The sequence below is a fragment of the Corvus brachyrhynchos genome, unplaced genomic scaffold, assembly GCF_000691975.1.
Source record: "Corvus brachyrhynchos isolate BGI_N302 unplaced genomic scaffold, ASM69197v1 scaffold58, whole genome shotgun sequence".
NCBI lineage: Eukaryota > Metazoa > Chordata > Aves > Passeriformes > Corvidae > Corvus > Corvus brachyrhynchos.
Genome location: NW_008239539.1, coordinates 1,843,610 through 1,854,573, shown reverse-complemented (window position 1 = coordinate 1,854,573; position 10,964 = coordinate 1,843,610). Strand labels below are relative to the sequence as shown.

At 54.8% G+C, this 10,964-nt stretch overlaps 1 protein-coding gene across 1 annotated transcript; it reads left to right on the top strand.

Moving 5' to 3' along the window:
* Positions 1 to 5: 5 nt before the first annotated feature.
* NAGPA (N-acetylglucosamine-1-phosphodiester alpha-N-acetylglucosaminidase) lies at positions 6 to 9,875 on the top strand (the record flags this gene model as incomplete). Its single annotated transcript, XM_017741239.1, has 9 exons — positions 6 to 484; positions 3,175 to 3,314; positions 3,881 to 3,989; positions 4,221 to 4,349; positions 5,139 to 5,347; positions 6,145 to 6,192; positions 7,531 to 7,662; positions 7,818 to 7,878; positions 8,409 to 9,875. Coding segments are annotated over 9 exons (1,566 nt in total), but the record flags the coding sequence as incomplete, so codon positions are not given.
* Positions 9,876 to 10,964: the final 1,089 nt, after the last annotated feature.

The following is a 10,964-nucleotide window of genomic DNA, read 5'->3' as shown; positions in this document are numbered from 1 at the left end:
GCCCCCCCAGCGAGCCTCCGCTGCAGCCGTACCCCCCCTGGCAGCACGGCCCTCGGCACAGCCACCGGCACGTCAGGGACTGCCAGCCCCTCAAGTACGGCAACGTCACGCACGAAGCGTGGCCCGGCGACAACAGCACGGCCGGCCCTGTGGCTGTCACCAGAACGTTTGTCTCGTACATCCCCCCGGAGGGCAGCGACCGCAAGGTGATCTATGGCCACTTCACTTTCGTGAGGAACCCCCTGAGGACCTTCTCCGTGCTGGAGCCGGGCGGTGCCGGCGGCTGCCTGGCTCAGCGCAGAGCCCCCGTGGAGGAGACTGCAAAGCTCAGGAAGTGTCTGGTGGCCCAGAACGGCGGGTACTTTAACATGGAAACTGGGGAGTGTCTTGGGAATGTTGTGAGTGATGGAAGGCTGGTGAGAGACTCTGGAGGCCTACAAAACGCTCAGTTTGGCATCCGGAAAGATGGCACCATGGTGTTCGGGTAAGAGCTGGGGGCTGTTTGGAGAGCGCTCTCTACCCTGAAGACTTTTAGGCATCACTGGGTAGGAAGCTCATCCCAGCACTGCCTCTTTGGCCTCCCCAGTTAGAGTAGAAGCTCACTTTAAATGCTGAAGCTAGGGACGTTTTAGCTGTACCTCGTGCAGCTGTCTCTGTAGCCCTTGGCTCATGTCCTAGGATGAAGAGAAGCTAAGTTATGATCTCTAGCTGCTCAGGTTCCAGTGTCTCCTCTCCCACCTTGCAGTAGGGACGCTGGGCAGGGGTAGAAGTGGGAGAGGGCTCTGTGTTCACTGCAGAGGAGATGCAGAGTGGAGTGCGTGTGCTCTGGCTGCAGTACAGAAAGGCTGGGCTTGGAAGGGACCTCAGGAGGTGCCTTATCCAGCACCCTGCTCAGCACAGGTTGGATGGAGCAGGCTGCTCAGGGCCATATCTGGTTGAATTTTGAACATCTCCAAGGATGGAGACTCCTTATCCTCTCTGGGCAAACCTGTGACTGAACATATCAACACTTTTTTAGAACACTTTACGGATGGTGACTCCGCCACTGCTCTGGGTAGTTCTGCCTGTGCCTGACCACCCTTTCCATGAAGGAATTTCCCCAATATCCAACCTAAACCTCCCCTGGCCCAGCCTGAGGCCGTTCCCTCTCCTCCTGTCCCTGTCCCCTGGGAACAGAGCCCGCCCCCCCCCAGCTGCCCCCTCCTGTCAGGGACTTGTGCAGAGCCACAAGGTCCCCCCTGAGCCTCCTTTGCTCCAGGCTGAGCCCCTTTCCCAGCTCCCTCAGCCGTTCCTGGGGCTCCAGCCCCTTCCCAGCTCTGTTCCCTTCTCTGGTCACCCTCCAGCCCCTCAGGGTCTGTCTTGCTGTGAGAACCCCAGAACTGACTCCAGGACTGGAGGTGCCTCAGCAGTGCCCAGCACAGGGGATGGTCACTGCCCTGGGCCTGCTGGCCGCACTGTGGCTGGTCCAGGCCAGGTGTCACTGGCCTTCTTGCCCACCTGGCCATGTGACACTCCCCATGTGACTTCTGTCTGGAGACAGAAGCTCTGAGCACCCTCTGACTGAGGGACTGTAGTGCTCCTTGGACTGAAAAGCCTCCAGGAGTTGTCCTTCCCCAGCAGCAGCAGGATCATAAAGGTCCCAGAAGGGTTCCCAGGATCCTTCTGATGGTCTCAGAAGGCACAGCAGCAGCCTGGAAGCTGCATTCTCCACCCTTATGGTAGCTCACTCCCAGGCCTTAGTGAGCTTTGTGTCCCTGCAAAGCCACACAGAGTGTGCCAAGCCAGGGCTTTATCCTGCAGCCATTCTGACAGCCATGAGTACCATGGCCTTGATTTATGTGAGAGAGGGGCTGGGTGGGTCAGTGACATGTCCCTTCAGTGAGGGGGCTTCTGCAGAGGGGACCAACAGCAATTTCAGGGTCACTGTTGAGCCCTTAACCTCACCTCTGCCCTGCTGCTCCCCAGCTCTGGCAGGATGTCCCTATCAAATGGAGTTATCATGGTGCTTGGTGGCTTTTTGCCTTCCAAACCATGACCAGAAAAATAGTTTGGGTGTAAATAATTTAGGCTGTCAGGACAGTGGGGAAAGTCGTTCACAACTTCACTCTTTCACGCTGCATCATGGCCAGCAGGACACAGCACAGGGCGCAGTTAGCCCCACCCTGCAAAGCTCCTGCCTCTCCCTGGGCTGACAGTGGGTGAATCCAGGCTTTAAAAGCTGTCAGTCCCTGCCCCGAACTGTTGTGTAGTTTGAACTATTTTCAGCCATGTTCATGTTGTCTTTGTGTTCATTTCCCATGGGAAAAGGGAATTCTTCTTGCATGTTTTCCATTCAGGTATTTGCAATTACACTTTTCTACAAAACACAAAGCTTTGTTTGCCTACAGTCGCAGATACCAAACAAGTACAAGTTGAGCATCCAGCTCCCACAAGACATTTAAAAAATCACCTTTAAACCCAAAGCCTCTGGCAGAGCATGGCCGTCCTGCTCCAGCCCCTGCTCCCATCCTCTCCTCCCGGTTGCAAACATCCCCCAGCACCAGGCTCCAATGAGGCAGGTGTTACTCATCACCCTAATTCAGGAGAGAGCAGCATCCCTTGGGAAGCACCCTGTGGTGACACACAACACCCGAGCATGGAGGTGGCAGCTGAACAGTCCTTCTGCAGGAGCAGAGGAGCTGCCTTCCCAGATGGAAGGAGCAGGTAGCATCCAGTGCAGCTGCAGGCAGGCTGGATGCTGTAGCTCCAAGTGCTCTCCAAAGCTGTTTGGTGTCACATTTTTGGAGAATAGAAGCTGACAGGCAGCAAGATGTTCCAGCTGCTTCCACAGATCCCTGAGTGTTTGGCAGTGGCTCTGTGCTTGTGTTCTGCCAGATGCTTTCTGCCCTTGTTACCCTGGCTCGGATCCACTGGCCACATTGCTGGCAGGAGTTGTTTCAGGCACAGTGGCCTGGGACCATCATTAGCTGTGGGTTTGTGCAGAGGAGCAGAGAACGGGCTGCTCTGACTGCTAAGGTGATGTTTCACACTGCTTGACCCCTCATTTTAGATGTAGCTAACCTTCATTCCACCTTCTTCTCCCCTTCTCCCTGCTTCAGGAGCCTGCTGGCAGCAGGAGAGGCTTTAACATGACATGCTGTGACTGTGGGTAACCCTCCTGCTCTCTGTTCCTAGTTACCTGTCTGAGGAAGATGTCCTGGATCAATCCAACCCTTTTGTGCAGCTTGTGAGTGGGGTGGTTTGGCTCCTGAGAAACGGAGAGGTGTACATCAACCAGAGTCGGGCGGCCGAGTGTGGTGACATTCAGACCACAGGTAAAGACTGTGGGGCCTGGCTTCAGGCTGGCCATGATTGTCCTTGCCATGGGGCTCTTGGGAGGAGGGGCACTTAAGAAGTCAGCTTTCATAGAATCCTACAGTAGTTTGGAATGGAAGGACCTTAAAGACCATCTCATTCCACCCCCTGCCATGGGCAGGGACACCTTCCACTAGCCCAGGTTGCTCCAAGCTCTGTCCAGCCTGACCTTGGACACTGCCAGGGATCCAGGGGCAGCCACAGCTTCTCTGGGCACCCTGTCTCCCCACCCTCACAGCCAAGAATTCCTGTCTCATCTAACCTGTCCAGAGAAACTCGAAGCAGGTGCCTCTTACACGAGTTAAAAGCCAAGGGCTTGTGAATCCCCTGCTTTGTCCCTGTGCCAGACAAAAGCCTAACCAAGAGCACTTCTGTAGGGCTTGGATGAACAAGAGGAGCCTGGGCTGTGTTCTCACTGTGTTTCAGTTCAGATGAACCCCTTGCTGGGAGCTGTTTTGCAGACCAGATGTGTCTTAACATCCCATTGTGTCCCCCAGCTGAGTGTGAACTGTTCCCTGTCCTGCAGGAACCTTTGACAGGTTCATCAATGTGATCTCAGCCAGGACTGCCGTGGGACATGACAGTCAGGGCCGGCTGGTCTTGGTTCACGTGGATGGACAGACAAAATCCAGAGGGTAAGGGCTTGGATAAGGTCTTAAACTCCTGGGACTGGAGGGACATTGCAGCTGCCAGGGATATGTTTTAAGGCAGAGACTTGCAGAACTCAGGAGGGCCAGAAAAGGCTTACACAGCCCTCCTCAGGGTGCCCGGGGTGGGAGAGCTTCCCCTTCCACCACAGAGAGCAACACATTCCTGATCTAACAGCTTCATTGAAGGCAAATCAACAAACAACCTCTGCTTTGCAGGGTCAACCTGTGGGAAATGGCAGAATTCCTGAAGCAGCAGGGAGTCATCAATGCTATCAACCTGGATGGTGGAGGCTCTGCCACGCTGGTCCTGAACGGGACCCTCGCCAACTACCCCTCTGAGCACTGGTAGGTGCTGCTGGCTCGTGCCCAGGGCTGCTCCTGTCAGGGTGCAGAGCCCAGTCCCACCCGCTGGCCTGGCTGGGAGGGCACAGCAAAGGCAGGTGACAGGATCCACAGGAGAGAGCAGCTCTCAAATTTAAAGCCATTGAGTGACTCCATGTTTTTTCCACTTAGTCATCCAGGATTAAAGCTGAGCTGGTTCCAGACAGGCAGCAAAGCTGTGCCTGTGACTGAGTGGCTGATGTGGGAATTGGATAAGGCAGCAGCTCTTAGTCTGGGAGGCTCAGAGCTGTACATTCATGGGAATTAGCAGAGATCTGTCAGCAGCTTATTATTAATGGAAGAGATACACTGACTGGGAGACCCTGCCCTGCCTCATTGGAGGGAATCTAAAGAATATTTTACTTCAAATTCAACTTTTTAGTCAGTTCTGACTATAAACATGAAGGGATTTAACATTCTGTTGCCATAACTGCAATGATATCATTTATATCAAAGCAAATAACATTCAAGAAAAGGTGCATTGGGTGCCAAAATTAGGGAAGCTAGGATTGCTTAAAGGGAGACTGTGTTGCTTCTGTAATTCCATGTTTGAAATGATACCTATCAGATGGGATTGATCACACAGTTAAAACATTGACTGCAATGTAGTTTTATGTTTATATTTTCCCAGTATTAATGTTCACGTTTGCAGTGTGGATCAGGAGGGAATCTGTGGATTCCATAACTGGTGTTGGGTCGGGCTGGGCAGCACAGTGCTGTCCCAGCTCACGCTGTCCCCTCTGCTGTCCCCAGCCCCTTTGACAGCATGTGGCGGTGTCCCCGGAGCATCTCCACCGTGGTGTGTGTGCACGAGCCGGGCTGCGACCCTCCTGACTGCAGTGGCCACGGGCTCTGCGTGGCTGGGCACTGCCACTGCGACGGCCACTTCTGGGCAGGTCCAGCCTGTGACACCTTGGACTGCGGCCCTGCCAACTGCAGCCTGCACGGCGTCTGCAGCGCCTGTGAGTCCTGCGCTGTGTCCCACGGAGGGGCTGCAGGGGAGGCAGGACCTGGCCTCACATCCCTGGGAATGTCCCTGGGGAATCTCTGCCTGCCTGCCAGCCACCAGCTGGGTGGGTGGGGCTGCTTCCCCTCTCCTCCAGCGTCTGAGGCACAGATGGTCAGAGCACGTTGCCTTTGGGAGCCAGCAGCAGGGCTGGGCTGGGGCTCGGGGCTCGAAACTTCCAGCTCCGTGCCTCAGTTTCCCTTTCTGCCCCAGGCTTGTGCTCTGGGTGTTTTGTGAGGCTGCTGATGGGCAGGGCTGTGTATTACGCTGTGTGACAGCAGCTGCTTCTATCCCCTCCCCTTACTGTTCCTTCTTTACTTGCCTCTCCTACTTCGTAATTTTTACAAGTGTGCAGTTGCTACTCTCCCATGAATCTGAACCTAGGGATTGCTGGAATGTCTGACCCCAGCTTCTGCCCCTCTGTGCCCAATCCCGTTACTCTCTTCCTGTCCTCCTGACTCAGCTTTCATTCAAGTGTGCCCCAGTGGCTGGGCAGAGCTTGGTGGGTGCAGGTGTTGCCAGTAGCTGACCCAGAGCTGATCCCCGGGAATGCCATCAGCAGGGATTCTGCTCTGCAGCTGGGGAGGGGGTGTGTGTGAACCCACCCTTTGTGTGAGCACAGGATTCCTCTTCTGGGGGTTCCCTAGCAGGGGTAAGAGGACACCTCAAGAGGCAGAGGCTCCTAATTTCGAGTCCTTGCTGCTTCCAAGTGTTTTTTGTCGTCAGTAATGCCTGTTCTGTGTGTTTGCATAGCTGGATGCCTGTGTGACGCCGGCTGGACTGGCAGCAACTGCACTGAAGGTAAATACTGACTGCTACTCCACTGCCTCTTCACAGCCAGGGAGAGGGGAGTGGGAACTCCTTCCCAACAGCTGCCTGCCTGAGAGGGAGCAGGGAAGGGAAAGGCCACGCCGTGGGCTGCTCTGTTTTGGCAGTTAGAGTTCAGTTGAAGCTGGAACATCCACAATTGGCTTGGTGTGAGACACTCAAGCCCTTGCTCCTTGTTCAGGGCACACACTCAGCTTGTTGCTGGGCATCCCTCCACACCCTGAGCTGTGGCTGTGAGCTGGGATTACTCACCTCTGCAGCCAGGGCCCTGGTGACATCTCTGCTTGTGCCCCTGGTTCCTACAGGGAGTCCTGCAGCCAGAAATGCCGGTGCCAGCACGGCAGCTCCTATGACCCCATGCACGGAGCCTGTTCCTGCCCCGCCGGCTGTGAGCACAGTAAGGGCTGCTCTCAGTGACCACCGGGGCTGGGGACAGCGTTTTGTGTCACCTCTGAGCCACCTGTTGTAGGCAAAGCAAGGGGCAGTTCTGCCAGGGCAGCTCAGGCCTGAACATCACCAGGTGGCTCCCAGCTCTTTGGGGCCTGCCTATTCTACCCAAAGGGGCTAGAAAGGAGAGGAAGGAGCAGAGAGGAAAGAGGAGTTTGCTTCATCAACAGAAAATTGTGGATTCCTGTTTAGTCTCAGCCCCAAAGAACTGCATTCATTTCCCAGAGCCCCTGAGTGAACACAAAACATCCTCTGCTCCAGGGTGTTGCACCAGGCCCTGCTGGAGCCCAGGCCTCAGGTGATCCAGGTCAGTGCCTGTGGAATGCTCCAGAGGGCTGCACTGCCATCCCACCCTCACACTCCTTGTGCCAGTGCTAACGGAGCTGGCCCTGTTCTCCGTCCTGTAACCACTCCAGGCCCCCCTGTATCTGAGTGAACTTCCTGGGTGCCTGATTCTGTCAGTGATGCTCTGTTCCAGTCTGGGAACACTCAGCCAATCCCATCCCAGAGATGTTGCCCAGAGCAGCTGTGGCTGCCCCTGGATCCCTGGCAGTGTCCAGGGCCAGGCTGGATGGGGCTTGGAGCAGGCTGGGACAGTGGAAGCTGTCCCTGCCCGTGGCAGGCGGTTGGAGCAAGATGAGCTTTGAAGTCCCTTCCAGCTCAAGCCATTGCATGATTCTGTGATCCCAGCTCCTCACAAACTTCCCTCTGAGGCACACCAGAGAGCAGCCTGGGACTCCCAGCACAGAGCTCCCAGGCTGCTGCAGGCTCAGCTGAGCTGGGGGAGCTGCAGCCACAGCCTGGGTGGTCTCAGAGCAGTTGGAGCTTTGGCAATGACCAGTCCCTTTGTGATCCCATCCCCAGAGTGTCCCCTGGGCTGGTTTGGGCCGAGCTGCCAGAGCCGCTGTGCATGTGACCACTCGTGTCCCTGTGACCCCGAGACGGGCAGCTGCAACATCACCCACCACGGGGCACTGCAGGACCACTTACACAGAGGTACCCGACTGCAGGGGGGTGGGGTCTAAAAAAGAGTTGGAAGAGCAGCTTTAGTGCATAATGGTGTTTGCTTAGTCACCAGCTCTGCTTAAGCTTGCTCTTTTTTAGTGGAATTTTACACCCTTCCCCACCTTTCTTCCCTCTTTGTTTTCCAGCTGGGCAGTGTTTGGCTTCCCAGAATAAGGAAAAGAGCAAAGAAAAATTCTCTCTGTCAGAGTAAGTGTGTGGTGCTCACTGTGCATCTCAGAGGCTGTCACAGAGCATGGGGAGTGTTCAGTCTGCAGAAAAGGGGGATCAGGGGGGACCTTGTGGCTCTGCACAACTCCCTGACGGGGGTGGGGGTTGGTTGGGCTCTGCTCCCAGGGAACAGGGACAGGACAAGGGGAAATGGCCTCAAGTAGTGCCAGGGGAGGCTTAGGTTGGATATTTGGGAATTTCCTTCATGGGAAGGGTGGTCAGGCACTGGCACAGCTGCCCAGGGCTGTGGTCACCATCCCTGGAGGGATTTAAAAGCCGTGTGGGTGTGGCACTTGGGGACACGGGTCAGTGGTGGCCTTGGCAGTGCTGGGGAATGGTTGGACTCGATGATCTCACAGGCTTTCCCAACCTAAAAGATTCCGTGATTCTGTCCTGCCTGAGAGCAGGCCCACAAGCTCGGGAACGCAGAGAAGGGAGGACAATCCTCTGCACACTGGGCACAGGTGACACAGGTGAGCTGTTGGTGATGTGATTTGTGTATCCCACAGAGGCTCGTGGCTCTCCCTGAGCTCTGCCTTGGCCCTGGTGCTTCTGCTGAGTGCCCTGGGGAACGTGGGGCTGGTGCTGCGGGTGCGGGCACAGCGGCAGCACCGGGACTGGGACTATCGCTACCACCCCCTGAGGGACATCAACGGGGACACCTCGCACAGACCGCCCTCTGCTGCCTGGGACCGGGAGGATATTCAGGAGCCAGAGGACACTCGGGAACCCGAGGACACTCAGGACCCAAACCAAGAGCTCCTTTAGAGTCGTGGATGGGAAGAGATGAGGTATTTCACTGTGCACCCCTGCACAGCCCCTCAGCACCAACTGGGACTGGGGTTCTTCCCACTGGGAGTCTCAAACTGCTGCCTGAGGAACCTCAGCCCAAGAACTCCCCTGCTTGTGAGGCCATGGTTTTCTTTTCCCTGCTGCTCCAGCACTCAGGACTGCAGCATTAGGGGATGCAGGACATCCCCTGGGTGAGGGAATTCCACAGCTGCAGCAGGAGAGGGCCTGGTTCCTTCCAAAACTTGAGGGAAACAGGTGAAGGATACAAGCTACGGTACCTCAGAAGGGTCCCTGTTCACCTGAGCAGTGCTGAGTATTTTTAAGATGCAAGATAAATCACCTCTAGTACAAAGCTGGGCTTAAGGGTATTACAGTCAATGTCTGCCCTTCCTTGCTAAGCTCAGATTTTAATCAGAAAAGTGACAAAACGGTTGTTCTAAAATGTTGAAGCAGGCAAGCAGAGCCCTCCTCCCCTGGCCACGGTGGTGGCTCAGGGGTGACACCCAGGGTTGTGACAGCCCCGTGCAGGGCTGGAATGTTTTCTGACCAATCTTCAGCCCAGAGCAGCCCCAGAGGGTGATGAGTGCTGTGTTTTGGGGCAGCTCCCACAGCACAACACCACAGAAAGCCCTGTCAGGTCACAGGTTCCGTTTGTGCATCGCTCCAGCTCCCCGGAGCTGAAGGGCCCTGCCCGGCTCCATCAGCTGAGGGACCCCGGCCCTGACACAGCCCGGAGCTCTCCCTGTGGGGAGGGGCACGGACAGGGAGAGCCTGGCACGGCTGGCATGACACAGACTGGGCTGGCATGACACAGACCGGGCTGCCCTGGCCCAGCTGGGCACTCCTCAGAGGGACCAGCAAGGGCCCCAGCCAAGCCAGGATCCCGAACAGCTCGTCTGGAAACGTGGAGCACATCCTTGCAGTTCCATTAAACAGTGTTTGAGATTGCTTCCCTGTGAGGGAACCCCAGCCTTGCATGAGCCCCTTGGATGCTGCAGAGGGGTGAGAGCCTGTCTGAGCCTCACACATCTTTATGCACTCCCTTTTTTACCTCTCCAAGTAAAGGATGTGTAATTTCTGTGCCAGTGTTGGCATCCAATCAGCCTGTAACCAAGAGACTCTATTTTTCTATGATTTACAGAAGATTATTTGAAACTTGAATAAAGTCTATTAGTGCTACCTGCCTGAACCTTGAAATTCCTGATGTCCAGCTGCAGCAGGAGCTGTGATCCTTTCCCAGTTAACCTCAGCCACCCAGTGGAACCCAGGGGCTCCTTTATTTTTTATAACAGTCACACTGCAGGCTGTGCTGTTCCAGCCCACTCTGTGCTAGGAAAGTAAACAAAAAACGCTGGTTCTCTAGAAAAAAGCTCAAACATTTTAGTTAAAAAGCAGGAAAAAGTGAATACAAGCCTTACCTCTGCTTCTGGGGGCAAAGAGAGCAACACACAGGCTTAAATTTTCATTGCCCTGCAGTTTCAACAGTTGAATCAAACAATTCCACGTGTTCTCAGAGATGTTTTATTTCCAACATACCCAAAAGTACAGCTCTACCAGGACCCACAGACACGGTCACTGGAGGACAGTTGTTGTTACAGCGCTCTGTGGTGGGCTCTTACAGGAGGTTTGGGGGTTTTGGCTGAGAAAAATGAGGATCTCAGTGTGTAAAACCAAAGCCAGCTGCAAGGGAGAGAATGTAAGTGCTTGCTAAAAAAAATTAATTAATGCCCATTTAACTTACGTGTAACTGAAAGCTTGGAAGTGGGTGTTGGTGTCACTAAAAGCCAGCAAACGTGACTTGACTCCAATTTCACCTTCCAAGAGAGAAATAATCAGATGTAAGGAGCATCACAAAGGTGTTGGAGGAATATTAAAGCTAATTGCATGCAGGAATCTTTGACAGCTGCTGTCAGTTAAGTCTCTACCTTGCATTAATTGCTCACAGTACAAACATTTGGGATATTAAAGCAGTGTGAGCTCGTAAAATGCCTTTTGAGATGAGGGATTCCCTGCATGGAGCAGGGCTGGCCTCAGCCCCAGCAGCTTCTCAGCCCAGTGTGGTGGACAGCTGGGCTCACCAATTCCTCCTGGGAATTGCAAGTGGATTATGGCATTTTCAAAATCTTTAGATAATAAACCAAACTGGAATTAGAAATTGTTACTCGAAGTTCCTGAAAGGGAGCGGCCAGAACCGAGCTGGCTGAGCAGAGGAACACGGCCGCAGCTCAGTCACTCAGGATTCCCTGGTGCCAGTCGGGAATTCTCTTCCCACC